Consider the following 23888-nt stretch of genomic DNA (forward strand, 5'->3'; position numbering starts at 1 on the left):
CATGCTGCTAAATTGGCTCTGACACCTGCTGACCCTGTGAATGACTGATGTCCACAGTGTCCTGTCCTCAGCAGCCCTGCTCAGGCCCTGTGGACTCATGCCTATGGTTTCTGTTATGAAGTCAAACAGGAGTCACCCCATGTTTGGTTTTCCCCTCATTTTTATTTTTCCAGCTTTACTGTCTTTTCCAAAGAACCCTGCCTTCTCATGATGTGCCTGAAGTAGGAGCGTCAGTTTTGTCATTTTGGCCCCCAGTGATACTTCAGGCTTCATTTGCATTTTACCTTATTCCACAAGTTAAAAGAATGAGTGGCAAAGAGCAGTTGGAATTTCAACAAAATGTACTTAACACTTTTTATTGTTAGAACCTCAACTTTTATGCTTAAAGTTGATGGAAACACTATGTAAAGTCTTAAGTCAGCCAAACTAGTTTTTCCTTTCCCCAACTATCAAGACCATAGAGGAAATGTATCACTACCAAAAATGACTGGGTTGTGTTGGGCCTGGAGAAAAAGTCAGGTAAAAGGAGCCTCTCCTGGGGCTGCTGATGTTTAGGTTCATTCACCACCGCACTTCGAGCTCGATTCAAATCACCATGGGTTTTCTGTGGAGAAGGCAAAATTACAGAAACAATTAAAACAATTTGTTGTGCATGTCCTACATCAACCCTACCAAGTATGGTAACTGCAGGCCAAGCACCTCCAATTCCATTGTCATTAGGTAAAATTCCGTATGTACTTTTGAAAAATACAGTACAAATTAAGATCAGAATACAGGTCCTACAGAATTACTGCCCACAGGAAGCACATGGAAAGGCAGTAAAGAGGAGAGGGACATACCGGTTGTCTTTGTGGCCCCACAGTGCTCAGGTGTTCCACTTCAGCTGTGCCAATAGGTGGCAGCAGATTATTTCGACTCAGGGGCATTGGTGAGGGAGAAGAGAGCGAGTTGGCCACCAGTGGTCTGCAGATCCCACCAGTGAACACCAAGACATGAAAGCATAAAGTTAGAACAATATAAGCAAACTGATCAGAGTCAAATAAATGAAACTTGGGGTTAATGTCATGCACAGAAAGCTTTAAGCTGTTTTAGTTTTTAAGTAAAGGTATCTCAATGAAAGGATTTTGGGGTTTTTTATAGTATTTTATGAATTCTGTTGAAACATCCTGGACATGCAGCAGAAGCTGGAATAAAACAGCTTTGCCTGTCTGGTGTGGCACTTCTGTACCAATAATGGGTTTATAATTTCCCATCTGATGGGGTTCTGGGCCTATCTGATTGTTCTTGTCACTAATAACTGTAATCCCCAGTAAAGGTCCTAAACTTTTCTTCCATGGGATTTGGAGCAGTTTGCTGTACTACTCATACCCAAGACAGTAAGTGAAACTGAATGAGGCTTTCTTGTCCCAGAAAAAACAAAGCAATTTCTTTTTCCATTCTGAAGCAAAGCACTGTCAGAGGGAGGAGAGATTGATTATACAAGACCACTCATTCCTAAATGAATCTAGAGCTGGCTCATATAGACACAGCCTCCACAACATACTAGTGAGCAGGTGAGGTGTGACCGTGGGTCCTGACAAAGACTTTTGGTAGTTTTGGACATTTCTTTTAGTGAGTCTATTGGAGTAAATTATAACGAGAAATTGAAAAATAAAAGTCAAGAAGTAGCATGTTGGGGGGGAAGTACAGTGACATGCACTTAATTTAGAAGCTGAATTCAAGAGTTACGGCCTTACTATCTCGTACCTTTGAGCACAATCAATCATCCTAAGATGTTTTGTGAATTAACTAAAGAATTTTATTTTAAAAGTTGGCTTATAGGTATTTTTTGTACAATGAGGCTCAGAGCGTCTAGTGAATGAAGGGTGGGAAGTGGGAAGAGAATATGTCTGGTGTTATTTCCTAATTAATGCTAAGGGGTACTTTTCCTGGAATATAAGCTATAAGCAACTACTCTGAGATCTATGAAGTTTTCATTGTCATTGGAATAAGCAGTTCCCAAGGGCACAGAAAAACATGAAAGAAGAATTAACTTATTTTACAATTCAAATTTAAACTCATTTTTTTTCTGTAGTGGATGAACTTAAACCAGTGTGCAACCCATAAGAACACATAATTAGTTTCTCTGCATATATTTCAATATTATACTTGAAGAATTCTTCATTAGTTTTACCACAGTTCCCAGAAATTCTGCTTTTAAACCTACACTCGGGATCCTCGGAGGATTTCTTCCACAGTTCTTGGTGTTCCAGCATGTGAATGGCTTGTGCTGATGGGGTGAAGGGTACGAGGCGGGGGATTGCGTCTCCTGGCGGACTGCACTGTATATGACAGAGATGATGCACAAAGCTCTAGGGCTCGATTTGACCAATTTCGGGTTGAAAGGGTGGTACTGGACCCAGGCCTCATAAGTAGCTTGTCATCGAGATCTCTAGTGGCCAAATCAGAAACCCGCAGTGAAATCAAGATTGCTTTGTACAGGGAGCAAACGGATAAAATACAGACTATAAATACAACTCAACGGATAAAAAATAGACTATAAAATACATTCAAGGGGTTAAAATGCAAAAGTAAACACTGTTCAATAAGTAACCTAGTTTCTAGAAGTTACATAATCTAGCTCAGGCAAGGGAATATGTTCTTAAAGGGAGGACATGATGCCTTGGTCGGTGTGGCTCGGTTGGTTGGGCACTGTCCCATGCACCAAGAGGTTGCCAGTTTGGTTCCCCATCGGGGCACATGCCCAGATTGCAGACTTGATCCCTGGTAGGGGGCGTGCAGGAGGCAGCCAAGCATTGTTTTGCTTTCACATTAATGTTTCTCTCCCTCTCCCTTCCTCTCTCTCTAAAATCAATAAAAAATCTTTAAAAAAAGGACATGATTTTAGTCATACATACAATTCAGTAGAATGGAGATTTGGGAAATGAAGTCCTTTATTCACCTGCCATCACAGGCACTCCCTTCAGTTACCAGCAAAGGCTATTCTGAAGAGTACCTACTATGAAGTACTTCCCAAAAGTTTATCTCAGGGACTGAGATTCCTATGGCATGTGAGGCATTCTTTTGTGCTGAAATAATGTCACCAGAAAGACAGTTGAAAAGCAAATATTGCTGCTTGGGAGAAGTGTGGCTCCCACTAGAGATTAAACTGCTAAGCTATTGGAGCTTGCTGCGGTAGAGGTTTGGGTTCCTTGGAAATCAGGGAGCAGGCAAAAGGTCCAGAGCCTTGTGCTGCCAAGGGCAGTTAGGACCACAATAGATCATTTGCATAAGCAACTGTGAAATAGACACTTTGATGTTAGTACTCGGTTAAATAAAATACCTTGTCCAAATGGTTCAGTAGCTTAAACTCCGCCCTGCAGATTCAGGGATTTTGTTTTTGTGTTTTAAGCAGATGAGAGGATGTTTGGTTCTATTGTAAGGCACCTAAGAAGCAGCATTTGCACAGTGAAATGAAGGGAAAGTGAAACAGTAAAACTCTGCCATGTGCTCTTTGGCTTTCAGCAAATTCCTCAACCTTTCAGGCCACATTGGTGTCCTCTAGTGCAAAATCAGCCTCAGTGTTTGGAGGACTTTGAAGGGAAAGCACCATCAAGGAACAGGGCTCAGCCTTGAGCATTACAAGAGATCTTTCTGGTCGTCTTACTTACCTAACCATTCACTTAGGCATTTTCTTTACACACCCTGCTTTCAAACAGCTGGATTCAATTATCACCTCTATCCAAGTGACTTTAGATCAACTGCCAAATCTGGCCTCTTCCACATTTCCCCCAAGATGTAAACTCAGCACATCCCAGACCAACTCATCTTCCCAAACAAGCTTCCCTTGAGTTTGAAATCTCAGAGTTGAATGTGATTCCTCTATTTTTATAGAACTTGATTTCTTTTACAATATCTCCTAATACATTTCATTCCTTTCTCATCCTTTGCTACAACTAAAGTGCAGACCGTTAAAAGCTCATGCTTGAATTCCTTCATTAGATTCCTTACCTTCAGTTCCTACCATTCTAATCCAATGTATGTTCTGCTGTGAAATCTTTCAAATCCCTGACTTAAATATATGTGCTCCCCAGTTGAAACTCATACATTGCTGGTAGGAGTTTAAAGTTGTATAATTACTTTGGAAAACTGTATGGCAGTTTCACTTCTAGATACTGACCCAAGAAAAATAAGAACATAGGTCCACAAAAAGACCTGTGCAAGAATGGTTATAATGTTTTCATGCATAACAACCCCAACTTGGAAACAGCCCAAGTGTTCATTAACAGAAGAATGGATGAACAAATTGTATGTTCTTAGACTAGAATACTGCTTGGCAATAAGGAGAAGGTAACGTGCACCATGGGTGGATCTCAAAAACATAGCATTCAATACCCCCCATAGTTTGGTCTCAACCTTCATTAATTTCAGAGTCTCTTCCTTCCCACTAATCATACCACGGTCTACTTTAATTCTAGAAGATTGTCAATAATCTTAGGTTAGAAGCATTAAAGTTCTGACCTATCTCCTATCCTATAGCAAAAATGGTCCTTCTAAATATTTTATATTTTACCGTCTCACAATCTTTCCCACACACTTTCTCATACCTAGAATAACCTTACTGCTTTTCACTGCTTATCCAAATTTCCATTTTTCAAGGAGGAGTTCAAAATCTGCTTACCCACCAACTCGCCTTCCTTCCTTGGGACTGCCATGGCAATCACTCGTGGTGCCACACCCTTGGCACTCGGTCACAAAATGCCCTATCTGGCTAGGTCTCTTTCTACCTGTGTGTCTTCTCTCTCCAGTTATATTACTAGCTCCTTGGGGATGAAGACCTTTTCTCTTAAATGTTTTTATTCCAAAGATGTCTGACTGCTTGATAGCTACTCAATACATACAAGTTGATTCACTTTCTTTTCATTTCTCAGTGATCTACCTAAACTCTATAGACGATTAGAACTGTGTACTTCTTACAGGAGCTTGTCCATTAGGGAGAGATTTCTTGGCTGTAGAGGCATCCCATGAACCAAGAGACCGTTCACATTTGGCTGATGACCACTTGCTGCTTGACAGAGACTCATCTACATGTTAAAAGAAGATGTTACTCATTATTAGTTGGTGAAGATACCTGCTTAGTTTTCCAACTTTGCCAAAAGTTATTTCCAAATTAGGTCACATATATATTTTTCTCCTATGTCTTAACTTGTGTAATATCTTGGCCAACAGTCCAGCTTGGGGCCCCAAATTCACTGTCAAGATGACAAGGTCATAGTACTTTCTTTTCCTAAATGACAGCAGGTGGGGAAAGTCTGAACAACCTAGATGAAAGCACTTACCAGCCACTGTTAGAGGGGAGAGAGGATCTTTATTATTGTTGTTATTACGTTAGGAAAGAAAACACAAATATGGAACAACAACAAAAGGGTGCAACTTTCTCCAGGGATCATGCCCATCCCTTTCCCCACCCCCTTCCCCCAGGTGTGTTTTCCTTGCCTCTCTCTTTTTCCTAAGTTCTAAGGGCCCTTCTTTTGCCTCTGTAACTTGTTTCCTGAGCCCATTTCTTCTACAGCTCACTTCTACCTTCATGACTTTCTAAATAAACTTTCTCTCATATTTTGAATCTTGGCTCTGAATTCTTTCTTAGCCAGAACTCAACGAAGGTGGCTGAACCAAGGTCCGGTCTGACTCCACCAGTCTTACACATGGTGCCATTTTCGCCCCTAACACTTGTAATTACAGAATCCAAATAAATGGCTTAAAAGAAGAAGAAAAAAAATAAGGGTAAACACTAACATAATCTCTTTCACCATCACTCTACACAAACTAATCCTTTCTCCTCACTACCCAGGAGTAGTCACCTCTTGATGATAACCGAAATTCTGAAGACTATTTACTGGAAGGAGTTAATCCTATTGTTGTAATGTTAGCAGGATTTAATCTTACTTGCACTGACATCACTACCTCAGAGTCCTGTTTCTTTTCTCTCTCAGGTCATCAGTTTAGTCATCTCCTTTGCCATGCATTTTCCTCTTGCTTTCTCTCAAGAATGTTTGAATTAACACTTCTTCTTCCTTTTATCATTAACCAGAGCCATTGAAGTTAACTGGTCAGGGCTTAGGTTTCCTAAACCATAGCCAAATCAGTTCAACTTGTAGAAGTATTTTATTACCATCCAAGGAACATTAGTTCACCTGGTTCATCCTTTAATGTGATGAGGTATGAGCCTTGCTGATTTTATTTTTAAATAACACATTTATAAATCCAGCTGCACAATATCTGCTCAGTATGCCAACAAAGGTGGTAAAATGCAGGATTGATGAGCATGGCACCCAAAGATTAGAGTCCATTTTCTCTTTTTTTTGCTCCCCACTACACCCCTCTACCTCCAACTCTTTTGCCACAAGTAACACTGGGAAACCATCATGTAGAAACTGGTTGTACATAATCATTACACAGGGATGAGGCCAGGCTCATTAGCAGGCTCATCAACCTGCAGGAAATGGCCATATTTATGCTTGTCCATAGACGTAATTGAGACCACTTCTCTCTGGTTTGCCTTTTAAACCCCAAAAACAAAAAAAAAATCAACAGATTCAAATATTTAAAAAAACAACAAAAGCCAGGTAGGCAGCAACAAGAAAAAAAAACACACGAAGGAATTAAAAAGAAAGGACAGAATGTTAATCTTAAAAAATCTGAGGTTTGGTCCCACTTCTCATCATATCCTTCATTCTTCCCAGGACAGGTAGGCTGACCACATAGCTGATTCTAGACTGCACGGCTTATATGTGCCTTTTCAAAAGAGCTGACTGAGAATAACTTAACCCTAATTTGCTATTATTTTTTTACACTGAAATCAAATTTGTGAATACAGAGTCACTGGATTATAGTGATAAACATAACTTTACTGAAAGTAATTGAGTCATAAATAATACAGGGAAGGCAAAATAACTGAGCAAACTTCTGGCAAGAACAGTTCTAGGTTCTCCAGTATATTTCTCTGTGGGACTTACCGGATTTGAAGTGATGGACAGCACCTTCGACTGTGGCACTCGAGGTAAGACCAAAGGTTGTAGTTCACTCAGCACACAGGGGCTTTCTGAAGCCGATTTGGTGAATGCAACATTACTCTCATCATCTGAGCAAAGAAATAGAATGTTATCTACTTCCAGACCCACAGCAGCAGTACTGTGAAAAAAAATCTTCCCTGAGAATTCAGTCTCAAGCTAGGCTTCACTCATCTTTGTAGCCCAATTTCATACTACCTGCGTGGTTCCAAAACACACACGCTCAAGCCAATTACATTTCCTTAATGACTAATGATGTTGAGCATCTTTCCATGTACTTATTGGTCATTTGTGTATCTTCTTTGGAGAAAGGTCTATTCAAGTTATTTTTTAAAATTGAGTTGTTTGCCCTTTAGTTGTTGAGTTGCAGTTCCTTTTTCTTTTTTAATTGATTTCGGAGAGAGGAAGAGAAGGAAAGGAGGAGGAGGGAGGGAGGAAGAGAGAGACATTGATGTGAAACATCGACTGGTTGCCTACCACACGCGCCCCTACCAGGGATCTAACGCGCGGCGTGGTACATGCCCTGACCGGGAACCAACCCACCACCTTTCGGTGTACAGAATGATGCTCCAGCTGAGCCACATCGCCAGGGTCAACTGTAGTTCTTTATATATTGAGGCCACTAGATTTTTATGAGTTGTATGATTTGCACATATTTGCTCCCATTCTATAGGTGTTTTTCTCACTTTTTTGATAATGTGTTTGACAGAAAAAGCTTATTATTCTGATTAAATCCAATTTATCTATTTTTTTCTTTTGTCATTTGTGGGCTTGGTGTCATATCTAATAATCTACCACCAAACCAAACAATAAACTTGCAGATGCAAATAGCTCAACGAACTCCAAGCAGAAGTAGCATGAAGGAAATTATTTTAAGACACAAGCTCATGAAGATTTACTGTTTTCTAAGAGTTATATGGTTTTAGTTCTTAAATGTGTCTTTTCCATTTTTAGTTGGTATTTTGTATATGGTGTCAAGTAAGGATCCAGCTCCATCTCTTTTCCATGTGGCTATCCAGTTGTTCCTATACCATTTGTTGAAGAAACTATCCTTACCCCACTGAATGACCTTGGCACCCTTGTTGAAAATCAATTGGTCATAAATGTGTGGGTTTATTTCTGAACTTTTGATTGTATTCCATTGATCTATATGTCTTTCCTATGCCAGTATCACAGTTTCAATTACTGTAGCTTTGTATTAAGTTTTAAAGTCAGGAAGTATGAGTCCTCCAACTTTGTTCTTTTTCAATATCGTTTTGTATATTCAGGATAACTCGCATTTCCATATGAATCTCAGGATCCACTTGTCCATTTCTGCAAAAAAGGCAGTTGGAATTTTGATAAGGATTGTACTCAACCTATAGATCTATTTTGGGGGTATTGCCATCTTAACAATATTAAGTCTTTTAATCCATAAACACAGATGTCCTTCCATTTCTTTAGGTCTTCTCTAATTTCTTTTAATAATGTTTTGTAGTTTTCAGTGTACAAGTCTTGTGCTTCCTTCTTTAAGTTTATTCTGAAGTATTTTATTCTTTCTGATGCTGTTATAAATAAATGGTTTTCTTAATTTCACTTTCAGTTGTTCATTGATAGAGGATGGAAGAATTTTGAGCAGCATGATGGAGAAGGCATCAATTGCCTTGATCAGACTTAATGGAAATCTGGATTTGGAGGGGAGGGCTTGGAAGGAAATGGGGAGCATTTTATTAGAAAGTGGAAAAAGGGAGGTGCTTGTTATTTGGTGGCAGGAAAGTTAGTGAAGTGGTCTCCTGTGGTCATGTGAAAAGCAGAACTTTTTAAAATATATATATTTTTATTGATTTCAGAGAGAGGAAGGGAGAAAGGGAAACATCAAAGATGAGAGGGAGTCATTGATCAGCTGCCTCCTGCACGTCTCCTACTGGGGATCGAGCTCACAACCGGGGCATGTGCCCTGACCATAATAGAACCGTGACCTCCTGGATCATAGGTCAGCACCCAACCACTGAGCCACACCGGCCAGGCTGAAAAGCAGAACTTTTAAGTGATGACCTTGGTTATACAGCTAAGGAGATTTCCAATCAAAGTGTTGAAGGTGAGGCCTGATTTTTTTCTTGCTGCTTATAATAAAACACATGAGAGAGAGAAATTGAGGGAAAAGTTATTAAACATAAGGAAACCAGGACCTGATGATTTTGGAAATTCTCAGTCTCTCTAAATGGCAAAAGATTCTGAATGAAAGAAGGCTGTCAAAACCCCAAGATTCTACTGGCGGGAAGCAGCCTGATAAAACTACATAATGCAAACATACTACCTTTCATGAAAAATGAAAGATGACTCAGAGGGTTAAACAAAGAGCCCAGGCAGTCAAGCAGAGCTGAGGATTATCTCCAAGCCTTGAAACTTAATGGAGGAACTCCCAATATTTTCCCAATTGGATTTCAGAATTGACGGCCCTGTTTCACTCTCTCCTCCCACCTCCACCTTTTAAACTGGCACATCTATAACTGTTATCCTTTCTCTGGCCCACTATCGTATGTTGGGTGTGGAGTCAAATAACTTGTCTCTAGGAGTGGAATGGCCAGATTTTATAGTTAGATGTTTATATATCAGTGTATATAACCTTTAGTTTTATACGTCTATGGGTGGGATGGGAGTTGAAAGTATTTTGCACATGAATCATTGGGTGCCAGTGGGAGGATCATCGTGGACAGACTCGAAGGTGGCTCCCCTATGATGCTCACCTCTTGGTGTTCACATCTTCGTGTAATCCTCTCCCTTTGAATGTGGGCAGGACCTATGACTTTTTTCAGACCAGTAGGTGATGGTAAAAGTGATGGAATGTGACTCCCATGACTAAGATATATAAGCTTCTGTCTTGCTAGCAGACAAGTTCTCAGTCTTTCTTGCTAGTTTTGAAGAAGAAAGCTGCCATGACTACTGCAGCTACAAGAAACTGGATCCTTCCAAGAACATACAAAAGGGGACGAGGATCCTTTTTTCGTTGAGCCTCTACATGAGAACCCAGCCCTGGCCAACACCTTGATTGCAGCTCTTTGAGATCCCAAGTAGAGGACTAGCTAAGCCGTAACTGCACTTCTGACCCACAAACCTGTGAGATAATAAATATGTGTTGTTTGAAGCTCCTAAGTTGGTGTTAATTTTTTGTGCAACATAGAAAACCAATACAAACAGTTCTTTAAGAGTTAAATATACATTTAACCATATAATCCACCTATTCCACTCGTAGAAATTTACCCAAGAGAAAAGGAAATATATTTCCAAAAAATTCTTGTAAACCGGTGTTCATAACATCTTAACATGTTACAGTCCAAAGCTGAAAACAATCCAAATGATCATTAACTGATAAATTGATTAAAAAAAAAACTACGGAACAATGGAATACTACTCAACAATAAAAGGAATAAATGATTGACACACACAAGGACATGGATGAATCTCAAAATAATCATGTTGAGTGAAAGAAACTGATAAAATGCCATATGAAATTCTGCAAAACAAAAACTATAGTGACAGAAATAGATTAACTGTCACTTAGGGATGGTGGGTCGGGCAAGGTCATTTTGGGGGTGATGGAAATGTTAACTCTATTGGCTGTTTCATGGGTATATACATAGGTCAACTTATCAAATTATACACTTTAAATAGGTATGATTTGTTGTATATAAATTACTATTCAATAAAGCAGTTTAAAGATGTATTTTCCACTTGCACATGTTTTTTTCTTACAATTATATTCAAAGAGAAGCACAGCCTGGCTGGCGTGGCTCAGCGGTTGAGCATCAACCTATTATCCACGAGGTCATGGTTCGATTATGGTCAGGGAACATGGCCGGGTTGCGGGCTCAGTCCCCAGTCGGGGGGCGTGCAGGAGGCAGCCGATCAATGACTCTCATTGATGTTTCCATCTCTCCCTCTCCCTCCCTTCTTCTCTCTGAAATCAATAAAGACATATTTAAAAAAAAAGGAGAAAGCACAATCTAGGCATCCTAGACTAGGCCTTGTTACTCCTCTACTCCTTCTTAAATATTTCTAAATATCTCTTAGTTTCTGTGGGAAATACAAATGTGAGTCTTACACTAATGAGGCATATACTCTAACAGACTGGTTAGGGCCTGGAAATCATAATTTTTATATTGTTTTCACAAAGAACCTTACCAGAAGCAAATCCCTCCCAGTGACTACGTGTCAACTGCTCCATACAGCTCAGGACCTTGCTCCACACGTCATCGAACACATAAGCAAGGACATCCTCTTTCATGCAGTAAAATGGAGCAATGGGAGGGTACCCTAATTTCTGTTTCTCTGTAGCTGCTTCTGATTTCTTTCCATGAAACCCCTCTTCCCTGTAACAGAAGCAAGATGGGAAGACTTCACAGTTATTCTTCATTGAATGCTCACCACTGTCCTGTGCTCCTTAGAAGTGTGATTTGTGCCCCATCCCCCTCCCCTTTGCCCGGCACATGTAGCACATGCATTAAGCTGCCTTGTGAACTAAGGGAATTCTCAACAGAGGAGACTGCATTTCCCTTATTACCCCCATGCCACCCCACTACTTTGCCAAAAAATAGAACAAGAAAACTAAGAATCATTGTAATTTTTTAGCTTTGAACAGATGAGCATTGTCACTGAAATAAGCACATAGAAATAATCTTTTTTGTTGTAACTAGATAACATTTAGATTAATATTAATGTGAAACATTTAATGATGTGCATGTAACTGTGGTTATGCTGCATAACTATTTAAGGCAATGATTCATTAGAGAAACAGGCCACAAAGATTATGAAAATACTTTTACTAATCCAAATAAACACTTAGTAATTGCCTGGAGAGGAAAAAGAGGTAGCCCAAGGGCAAAAGAAGCTATTCTGAGCCTCTTCTGGAGACTGTATCTGTAACCCAGGAACTCCCAGGGAATCAAGTCTATCTCTTCTCTGGCAGGGAGTGCCAATAGCCCCACAATTTGGGGGACACGGGTGGGTGGGGGGACTAGCTGATAGATGTGCTTACTATGATAGATGTATTATAAACTAAGACAAAGCAAATTCTGGAACTGGCTTGGGGTAGGGAGAAATATCTCTCAGCTTCTATCTACAGTAACAGTTACCCCCAGGGCAGCAGAGGTCTTAAGAACTAAATAGGAAACTGTTGGCAGAAAGAAGGATGCTAAGAGATTGTTTACACAGGGCAGCCAAAGACTCTTTGCGGAAGAGCTGGCCTGGCATTAAGTGCAGAAGGAAGGCTGATTAGTATCAGTTGTATTTAAATTTATATTTCTTTTTAGAAGAGAGCATATTCATACGATGAAATAATTTAAACTGTATAAATCTATGTATATAATGAAAAATAAGTCTACATCTCTGTCCGCCTATGTGCATTCGAAAAGTAAACAGGCTGGGCATGGCTCAGAGGTTGAGCATCGACCTACGATCCCGAAGATCCTGGTTCGATTCCCAGTCAGGGCACATGCCTGGGTTGAGGGCTCCATCCCCAGCAGGGGGCGTGCAGGAGGCAGCCCATCAATGACTCTCTTATCATTGATGTTTCTATCTCTCTCCCTCTTTCTCCTTTCCTCTCTCTCTGAAATCAATAAAAAAATAAAAGTAAAAGTAAACATTATCCATCCAGAGACGCTTACATTATACAATATACTGTAAGGGAGAAGATAATCTGACCCATGCCAGGGGAAATAAAGGAAAAGGGGCAATCAGTCTCTGGAAAACCAAAAGAACCTAATTATGACTCTTTTGCAACAAGGAGCCAGCTCAGTGGTGTTTTGTACAGAAATGAGTTATGTTTGGCTGCCCCTAGGATGTGTGCATTGAGCACATGAGTAAGCATGGCTCCGTATAAATACAATGGGAAGAAAAGTCCAGAATCATCTGACACAATATGACACAATATGAACTAGACCTAAGCAAACCCTCATAGCCTAAAATGAATCTCTAACTTCCAGATATGCTGCTGTGACTCTCAAAGGCCTAAAGGAACAGTTTAAGAGGCTGTTTCAGAAAGGGAGTGTGGAACAGTGGAGAGAACACAGGGCTACAATGGGGTAGGTTTTAGTTTAGCTTTACCTCAAACCATTTAACTACTCTGATTCACACCGATCGTGTAAAGAGGGTAAATAATATCTATGTCACAGGACTATTGTCAGCTGACAGTAAGAACAGATATAAATAAGCATTATTAATATACCACAATAAGAAAAGCTATCAATAAGCATTATTAATTATAAAGTCTGCTGAGTATAAGGTTTTTAAATAAACTGTATATACCTCTTTTCAAACGAGACTTATGTAAATGAAGTTCACACCTCTCCAACTGCTCTTTTTAAAAGTTTCAGTGATTCCATGAGTTACTGGTGATAATTTACAAAGGGTAAAATAAAATTACTTTAGGAACAATAGGGAGTGTGAAATAGGCGCGGAGTGAGGGCTTAAGAGACAGCATAAGAGACCGCATACGCACCCGTCCGTGCGGTCGAAGGCCAGGTACTCCTCCACCCGTCCTTCGCAGGCGATCACACAGCCCTCCCCGGCCGCCTCCCCGGCGAACCCGCCGGCATAAGGGGTGGAAAAGTGTAACTTCTTCCCCCTGACCCCGAATCTGGGAGAGGAAAAAGCAGAAGTTAGTTATGCACAGCATAAACAGTTCTCAGGGCAACTGGGTCACACGAGTTCCAGCTCGAACTCTTGCCCTGGGGACACCTTCCTGGGCTACTGTAAGCCTGAGTACTGTTAATTCTCAGAACAGGAAGAGTGCGCAGCGCTCAACACTGCTTGGTATCCTTTCAGGTGCAACAGCTGTGGCTATAAAATACCTTTTTTAAAAAAAATCTAAGAATATTTACATTCATAATTACATTTTTAAAGGCAGCTCAGGAGGATACGTGCTTATTTCAATAATTCCATCATTGTTCAAAATGCATGCTCCTTAAGGGCAGGGGTCTTCTCTTATTTATATTTAAATTTCTCTTCAAACCCAGTATTCATTGAATAGATGATGACATTCATTTCAACAAGTTTACAGTGGAGGAAGTCAGATATATCTGAACAATACAATTTTTTTTTTTTTTCTCAGCGAAGGTGAGCAAATACTTAAAGACCTGGCTCTCTAACGGCTTTCAGAGGATAGGTTATATAGGGGAGTAAGCATTAATCACAGTGACTAAGGGAGCTGGTGGTCTCTACTGCTTGGTCGGTTCTAGGATAGGAGGTAGCTGATCATATGAGCAATACAATTTTTAAAAATTGCTCTTAGCTTAACTAAATATCAAATATAACCAATGTATGCTTTGTATTATTCTTTATACTTTTTGGTACCTTAGGTATTTTTTAAGTGGGGGAAAAAGAATAAATCTATGATACTTTTCAGCAAGACTAGTGGTAAAATCTTCCTGGAAGACGTTTTGGAAATACTCATTAGAAGCCTTTAAATATACCCGTTAATTCAGTGATTCCATTTGTAGAGATTTCCTTCAAGGATATGCCCTACAAGATTGAACTATAATAATGATCATCACAGAATTGTTTATAATTGTCAAAAATTAAAGCTAGCCCAACAGTTTCAAAATACAGGTTTGGGGATTAGTTGTTTAAATAATGGTATATTAATGCAATATAAGGTCATAAGTTAATGTTGTGGGAGAAAATGGGAACTGCCCACAATAAAATGGTTAAATATAAAAAGATTACAAAATATGTACAGTAATTTCATAAAATTATATGCATACGTGGCAGAGAATGCTAGATGCCCCCAATATCCATTATTTCCTTCTTTTCTAGTAAATCCTGTCAGTTTAATTCAGGACAGCAACACCCACCTCAAAGGCTACATTTCCCACTACCACGCAGCCAGATGCAGCCACTAAGACACGAACAGAATTGGTATGTGCGACTCTGGGAAGGCTGTCCCAGGAGAAACGGCTTGGCTGTAAGGGGTGCCCTTGTGCCCCTCTGCTGCCTGGACAGTGAATGCCGTGTTTGGAAGTCATCAGCCATCTTGGGCCATAAAGAGAACTTCAGGAAAAACACTCCCAGCTAGCGCGGTGTAACAGAAAGACAGAAGCAGTCTAGGACCCTGAAAACACCACGCCACCACTATACTATTTTTAGATACCCTTCCTCCAGGCTTCTTTTAAAATAGCAATAAACTTCTCTGTTACATAAGCTACTAAATAAAATGTAGGGTTCATGGAAAGTGGTTGGAAAGGTCTGATGGCGCCACAGTGAAGTACTTTGTGTCTTAACTTGGGCTGACTGACAGCAATGAAAAGTAAAGTTTTTGAGAAGGGGAGTGACACGATCCCTGCTTTAGGGATCACCGTGGTAGTGATGAAGACCGTAATGAGGTGAGGAGGCTGCTGAGCTGATGAAAACCTGGGTCAGGTCCGGCAGGAGGCATGGGGACAGAGAGCAAGTTTGCAGAACGAACACAGCTAAACCAGCTGGTGTTACTGTTTATGTAAGTCTCAGCTCTGAAATTCTAAAACAGTGATTCCCAAATTCCAGTCAACAGATTTATGCCAATCCATGATGAAATTTTTACAGATCTACACCAAAATAAGGACAAATGAGCAATAAGACTACATGTCCTTTCCTGAAAAGGACTGTCTTTACTTTGAGATTATGTACTTAATGCTTTTTTTGTGTTGATATATCTTTTCTTTTATAAAATAATGGTGTTAGTAATTTTTTTCTACCAAAACCCTATATACATCTATCTATAGATACAGGAACTTCCAACTTGGAATAAATGTGTAGATTGACTAAAGAAATTTAGGGGTCTAAGAAATAGACCTTAAAATTTTTTTGAAAAGTGATTTTGCTTAAACATGTAATATTAATCACAACTTAATCTCTTTATAGAAGTTAAAGTGCTTAGTTTTTTAGCTTAAATTGGGTAATTAGTATATATACTACTTTTTCCATATATATATACACAGATGTTTATAGGTATAGATAATATATAGACCTACATAACAAAAATATCCTTAAACCCTAGGAAATGTCTTACTTTTTGAACAAAAAATATATATAACAAAATTCTAATTTGCACAAAGACTATGGTCGATCTTACAGAATTTTCTGTGCTTTATGTGCTTTATTAAATACCAAAAAGTAGGAAGTATTTTAATTCTTTCACTGGTAGAATATAATACTTAGGCATTCGGATACATAAATACTTACATATTAGAATACTTACATAGTAGAATCTCTTTCTTGAGACAGTGTTGCCTCATGTGAAGCTGAAATAGCAGAAGGGGATCTCGGGTACAGTCTATAACCTTCACTTGGAGTGATTATCTGCTTACCCAAAATCCTTCAAAATGAACATAAAAAGACAATTAAGCACCTTTACCTGGCATGAATAAAAAAATGTAGATATTTTTTGGAACAAACAGATGGGCTCTACATAGAGATCCAGTCAGTATACACTTAGTTTGATTCTGATTAAGAGTGATTCTTAAGAAAAAATGTGAATACAGACCCTTATTACAGATATATCTCTCTCCTATAGAATAGACATGGAAGAGATAAAGCTATTATAGCAACCCCCCCAAAAAAACCAGGGAAACTGAGCAAACATTTGTAATTTTTCCCTCCAACTTCTATAATAATCTTCACAAAACCTATCAAAATGTATGATAGCCAGACCAAATTATTGAAAATCATGAATTATATTAAGAACATTAACCTTTATAAATTTAACTATGTTTATTAAGTGCACTAATACAGTGTCTAAGGGCAGATTCCTAACAGCTTATATGTGCTTTCAACTATATATAAGAATTTACCTGTAGGTAAGAGTGTAAACAAATATATTTTCTGACCATCTTGTTCAAAAGAAGGGCTTTTGGACAGCCATAATACACAGATCTCAGCTACAGGTATAGAAATTGTTTTACTGGTTTAGGACGACATATTTATAGTTATGAAAACTCTGAGAAATTGCCATCAACTTGAGTGTTCTCTCAACTGAAGCTTTACACTGCACGGCCTTATTTATAGTCATCAAAACCACGCCCATGAAGATTCATTATACAAGCTTTCTTTGAAATCTGCTTTTCAAATTTTAGTATTGGCCATGAATACATTAATTTTAGGACTTCAATACCTGAGGTGAGGAAAACTACATGTCCACTGTTGGCACTCTTCTTGTAGACTCTTAGTATGTACGCTCAACTTCTGCTCATACAAGAGCTCATCAATGGCTGTGAACATTGCCTGGACTTTTTCAGTGGCATTTTGATCAAGTTCCTAGAAGAAAATATCACCCCAAAATATTTAGGTGAACTTCAGTTTCTGTTAAAAATCATAAAAGTTGAGCCCTGGCCAGTGTAGTTCAGTGGTTAAAGCACTGGCCTGACCACCGAAGGGTCATCAAGGGCATGTACTTGGGTTGCATTTGATCCCTGCCCCTGGTTGGATGTGTGTGGGAGGCAACCAATCAATGTGCCTCTCTCACATCAGTGTTTCTCTCTCTCTCTTCCTCCCTCCCTCCCTGCCTCTCTCTCTCGCTCTCCCACTCTCTCTTTGAAAAGCAATGGAAAAAAATATCCTCCGGTGAGGATTAAAAAGAAAAAATCATAAAGGTTGAAAGCAATCAGATTTTGTTTTGTTTTCAATATTTGGTCCATTTGAAACACTGCTGAATTTCCAAAAAGTTAGTGTTTTCAGATCTTAGAATATTCAGCTGTCTTCCCTATTTCTATTTAAAAACATACTTCACCTAAATATCTATTTATTTTTTATTTTTTCAATCCTCACCCGAGGATATTTTTTTCAATTGCTTTTCAGAGAGTGGAAGGGGAAGGGAGGGGGCGAGGGGGGGGAAACATCCATGTGAGGGAGACACATCAACTGGACTGGTTGCTTCCCTAACTTACCCGACCCAACCTGGTCCAGGGATGGAGCCTGTAACGGAGGTATGTGCCCTTGCCTGGAATCAAATCCTGGGCCCTTCAGTCTTTAGGCCAACACTCTAACCACTGAGCAAAACCGGCTAGGGCAATATCTACTTTTATAAAGTAACATTTTCTTCATAATAAAAATACTGTATTGTAATCAATTTGATATATTACATCTCTTATTTTTTCCTTAGCAGTTTGAAGATATAATATCATCTGGCATTTATTAATTGTGAGCAATCTATTGTCTGATTTTTACTCCATTATATGTAGTCTGTCTTTTCTAACAGCTTTTAACATTTTTTCTTTTTATCTTTGATTTTCAGCAGTTTCTCTGGAATATATCTGAGAGTGGTTTTTTAAAATTTTGTCCCTCACTTGAGATACATTTCAACATGAAGACTGTTGTCTTTCTTCAATTCTTAATCAGTGATTATTTCTTTGAATATTGCCTCATTCTCTCTTCCTAAAACTTCTGTTAGACATATATTGTAACATCTTAATCCACGTTCCATGTCTCCTTACTACTCTTCAGATTCTCAGTGTCGTTAGCTCTTTAGTTGTAGGTGATTTTCTTAGTTCTATCATTCAGTTTACTACTGTTCTGTTCCATGTAGAGTCAGGGGAGAGGGAGTTCAGAGGGTGGAGCTATTTCTTTACATGGAGGTGAGTACTCCACCCAAGAAGGATGGTGTCTGCGGTATGGGAGAATGACTCTGCACAGGGATTCTAGTGGCTGTCCCTTCAGCTCTTTTCTCAGAGCCACAAACCCTAGACTCTCTTCATGTGACTCTAGTCCACCCTGCCCTCCCTCTGCTGGAGCCCAGGGTGAATGGCTGCAAATGAAATTTTGTGCATTGGCCCTTTAAGAGGGCACTTGTGTTTTCAGTGGACTCCCATCTCTTCCTGATGGACAGAAACCCCTCTGATTTTCACAGCCAGATGTTATGTGGTCATCTCTTCCTGGCTCAGGTGCTCTGGCTTGGGAGTGTGGCTCAGGGCTAAGACCCTACACTTCTCTGGCATAACCCCCCTGCCCCCACCGCAGCTGAGATATCCCTTCAAACCTCAGCCACCGCCCATGAGAGCAGGGCCAGCTCTTTTCTCATCTCTGCCCTTCCTATCAGTCTCGATGTGGCTTCTTCTGTAAATCCTTGGTTATAGGACTTCTCTTCAGCTAGTGTTCATTTGTTTATTCAGGATGATTGTTCTGGAGTTTAGCTGTAATTCCAGTTTGGTCCTAGGTGGAGGTAAGTGTAGCTTCCACCTATTCTACCACCATCTTGGACCCCCTTTGCTTTGGCTTTCGTTTTTGGGCCTTCTCATGTCTCCTCTGCATTTGCATGCTGACTCACGATCAGCCAGGCACGTACAGACAGCTTGGGCCCTCTCTGATCTCTCATGCATGGACAGGTGGAGAGCTTATCAGGGCCTCCTTAATAAATTTCTTGATAGTCTGCCAATTCACTTTTTGCTACTGTTTTTCCTTGTTCATGTGCCACTGAGTTTGCTACTGTTATTGACAATGCTGTTGGGTATAGGGTTTGTCCAAGTTCCACTCCCAATCTACCGAGCCTTCCGTCGTGTTGAAGTTGCTAGTTTTCACAGCTTGTTCCTTCGTAGTTGAACAGGTTCTCACTGTTCCTACCTCAAAGTTCTGTTGATTTTCATGAATAACTAACTACTACTCAATTTGTTGTGTACCTTTTGCCAGCTTTCAAAAGGTGAAATGGTGCTTTTGACCATTTTATCCAGTTTTATTGTTGCTTTTTGGGAAGAGGATTTGTCAAGCTACTAAGAGGATTTGTCAAGCTACTCACTCCACCATTCTAAAAGTTCCACCTCCTAATTTTCTTTTATTGTATTGTCTTTGTCAGGTTTTGACATCAATATTATGCTGGCCTCATAAAGTGAATTGAAAATGCTATTTATTGGAAAAATTTTGTAACTGTTATTTCTTCCACAGATACATAATAGAATTCAGTAGTGCAGCCATGGTGGGCCTAGAGCTTTCTCTACGAAGAGTTAAATTTCTTTAAGTTTTACAATTCAGATTTTTTAGGAATCTGTCATTTCACTTAAGTTACTGAATTTACTGGTATAAAATTTTTCGTATTATTCTGTTAATATTCTTTTAATGTCTGTAGGATTTATAGTGATATCTTCTCTTCCATTCCAGATAGTGGTAATTTAGGTTTTCTTGCCTTTTCTCGATAAGCATCACCAGAGGGCTTATTAATTATTAATCTTTTCAAAGAATCAACTCTTGCATTTGTTGTTTTCTTTTTTCTATATTTATTTTCTAGTTCATTAATTTTTGCTCTTAATTATTCCTTGCATTCTACTTTGGGTTTATTTTACTCTTCTTTCTTAGCACCTTAAAGTAGAAACTCAGCTTATTCATTTCAAAACTTTCTTCTTTTCTAAAATCGGCACTTAAAGCTATAATCTTCCTTATAAGAACTCTTTAAAGTGCATCCACAAATTTTGATATTTTGTGTTCTTGTTGTTATATAATTCAAAATTCCCTCTAATTTTTCTTGTAATTTAACATTTAGAAAGTTGTTTAATTATCAAATATCTGGGGAATTATTCTATGTCTTATTGTTATTGATTTCTAATTTAATTCTTTTGTAGTCAGAGAACATACTCTGTAAGATTTAATTTTTTGAAAAATATTGAGACATTTTATGGCCCACCATAGAGTCTGTCCCTTGTGAACACTGCATGTGCACTTGGGAAGAATATGCACTCTACATTTGTTAGTTTAGCATCAGGTCTTTATATTTTTACTGATTTTTAATTGTTCTATTTTTAATTGCTGATTCACCTATTCCTCTCTTTAGTTTTATCACTTTTTCTTCATACCTTTTGAAAAGCAATTAGATGTGTACTTATTTAGAATTGTTATGTCTTCCTGGTGAACTGTGTTTGTATTGAATTGTACCTTCCCCAAATTCGTATGTTGAAGCCCTAACCTGCAATGTGACTATATTTGGAGACAGAGCTTTTATGGGGGAAATTAAGGAGGTCATAAGGGTGGGACCCTTATGTGATAGGACTAGTGTTCTTATAAGAGGAAGAGACACCAGATCTACCTGTGTGCATGACCAGGAGAAAGGTCATGTGAGGACACAGCAATTCAGGAAAAGGGGCCTCACCAGAAACCGACCTTCATGGCTTCTAACTTAGTAAATCATGCAGAAGCCAACATTATCCTAGAATTCAGTTCCCTTAAAAAACAAGTACTCTATATACACCTATATAGCAGCAACAAATAGATTAAAAATATAATTTTTAATATTATACCATGCCTGGTACCTGCTGAAATAAATCTTCAACAAATGTACATTACCTTTATTGATAAAATTATTAAAATTTATTAAAAGATATTTTTTAAATGGATATAAATGGAAATGTTTATATATCAAATCCATGAATAAAAATATCATAAAGTTAGCAGTCCTCCTCAAATTGACCTATGCAATTTAACAATCAGATTCTAACATATATGAGAAGGACTGGCCAAGACAATTATGAACAATGCAATTAGACTTCCTTACCAGATATTATGATTAAAAAGCTATAATTTAATTGAAACCAGTTATATTAGCATGATTTTTAGGATAGAACAGTTTACAAAGCCCAGGAAACAGATCCTTTAATATTTTAAAACTTAATCTATAACAGAGGGAGCACAGCAGATCAGTGGGGAAAGAATGTAATAGTTCTATTGGAAATGATACCACCTTCTATTGCAGAAGCTGGAAATGTTCGTGTGCATTTTTAGTGATCACAATGACTAGGGGGTACTATAGGTGTTTAATAGGATGGGATTGTGAATACTAAATGTCTTGCTACACATGGGACATTTTTGTACAATAGCCATACCCAAAATGCCAAAAATGCTCCTGCTTAGAAATCCTGAACTAGTCAGTAAATGTTGCTCAAACAATTCATTTTTCATATAGGAAAATTAAAATTATGTTCCCGCTATATACCATATACAAAAAATGACTCCAGGTAGATTAGACCTAAATGTGAAAATTATGAAAGTATTAAAAGCCACATGCCAGGAAAAGTATTTGCAATAAAGGATGAGTGAATCAGTGATTAACTGTATTTGGTTACTACTAACAAAAACAATAACAGTGGCTTAGATAAAAGTTTATTTTTCTTTCACAAAAATATTAGTCTAGTTGTAGGCATTAAAAAGCTGATATGGGCCCAGCCGACGTGGCTCAGTTGGATGAGCGTCGCCCCATGTACCAAGAAGTCACCCAAAGTTTAATGGGTACATTTTAAGCCTTCCATTTTGTGTGGAATCAGATCCTCCCTGTCAAATGTTGTAATTAACATCACTTAAAATAAAACTTGAAAGAAACACTGAAACCTAAAAAAGAATAAAATGAAACCCCCTTATAATGTTCTATTTCAGCACCCTGTCATTTGCCTAAGAGCTCCTATCACCTTTTGTAGTTATTTTATCTGCTTTTGTCAATCTTCCTTGTTAGACCACTCAATCATATAAGTCTCACTCACCACACATTCCCAAGTACAGTGTCTGGCAACAAATGTGCTCAATAAATATTTGTTGAATGAATGAATGAAGAAAAACTGAAAACCCTAGTATCAATAATAAGGAAAAACTCAATTATGATACATTAAAACAAGGATATGTTATATAACTATTCAAACTGACAGGTATGGAAGTAGTAAAAGAAAATATCTATATGAAGTAACAGTGAATGAAAAACTAGACCACAAAATAAGATGCACATATATCATACAACTATGTAAGGAAAGTATATATACATCCAAATTAAAATGAATGGAAAATAATTAATGGTGATAATAATAGGTTTTAACAATTAGCAGACTTTTTGTAAAGAAAGATTGCTAATGACAATATAGCATAAAGTTCATATTGTGGAAAAGTGCTTACAAAATAATATTGAGTGAAAAATAGAGCATAATATTGTATATACACCATGATTATAGCTATACCAAGTTAAATATAGATTGAAAGATACAGAAATAAAAATACCTATTGCATCAAAGTGATAGAAATGTATAAAATTTATCTTTTAAACTTTTTTTAAGGTTGGTGGTCTTTTAAAAATAATATTTTACAATGGGAGATAGCCATAAATTAATAAATGATGAGGTACATAAGTAAATCTCAACACCAATTAATAATGACTGGATAACATTTGGGGTAAAAATCTTTACTCCTTTTTTCTAATATACATAAGCAAAAATATACATAAAATTAAAACTATAAAAATTCTTTTTAGCCTGGTCTTTTTCATTTAACAATATATAATGGCTTACTAACAAACTTTCAAAAACATTTTAAACAAAGTAACAGTGTTACATTGGTGGAGAGACACTTAGTGAACTGAGCACAGCAAAGGAGTAAGTCCAGGGCCCAGATCCACACTAATCTACAGTTTTTTAAGTCAAACACTAAGTAAGCAGATCTAAAAATCAACTACTATACCTATAAAACAAAACACATACTGAGAGGGTGAATTTTGATGCTTCATTATAGAGTGTGGTAAATTTAAGTATTAAAATATAAAGAAATAATGCAGGAGAGTGAAGGAATGAAAAATACTGACAAATCCTAACTCCCAGAATTATCTCCCAAATGCTCCATCAGACTAGTAACATACAACTCACACCATATCCCCAGGAGAAGTCCGAGCTGCCTTCAGTAGAGATCCCTGTGCCTGCATAACTTGGAAAAGCAGACCTTGAATCCCCAGTGTCAGCTGATGTAAAAGGTGATTCTTGTGTGATGTCAGACTCACTATATGCAGAATTTGGAAGGAAGAGAGAAAACAGAAAAATACTTATAGTTCCTCAAGTTTCTGCAACATTAATTAGTCAGCAATTATGTGATAAGCATACATACAAA

At 38.2% G+C, this 23888-nt stretch overlaps 1 protein-coding gene across 6 annotated transcripts in view; it reads right to left on the minus strand.

Moving 5' to 3' along the window:
- FAM149B1 (family with sequence similarity 149 member B1) overlaps positions 1-23888 on the minus strand; it is a 34079-nt gene that overhangs the window by 4944 nt on the left and 5247 nt on the right. For 3 of the 6 annotated variants that reach the window (XM_081158206.1, XM_081158208.1, XM_081158209.1), the window contains exons 3-12: positions 23651-23780; positions 17173-17315; positions 16261-16377; positions 13525-13662; positions 11211-11398; positions 6996-7120; positions 4957-5063; positions 2207-2431; positions 840-963; positions 479-604 (exon numbers count right to left, since the gene is read on the minus strand). In XM_081158206.1, coding sequence (XP_081014332.1) covers positions 479-604; positions 840-963; positions 2207-2431; positions 4957-5063; positions 6996-7120; positions 11211-11398; positions 13525-13662; positions 16261-16377; positions 17173-17315; positions 23651-23780 — 1423 coding nt within the window. Of the gene's footprint in view, positions 1-145; positions 605-839; positions 964-2206; positions 2432-4956; positions 5064-6995; positions 7121-11210; positions 11399-13524; positions 13663-16260; positions 16378-17172; positions 17316-23650; positions 23781-23888 lie in introns of those variants that run through there. The other 3 variants (XR_014000258.1, XM_081158205.1, XM_081158207.1) reach the window with 3 other exon arrangements.

The sequence above is a fragment of the Miniopterus schreibersii genome (genome assembly GCF_964146895.1).
Source record: "Miniopterus schreibersii genome assembly, chromosome: 14".
In the NCBI taxonomy this organism is placed as follows: Eukaryota; Metazoa; Chordata; class Mammalia; order Chiroptera; family Miniopteridae; genus Miniopterus; species Miniopterus schreibersii.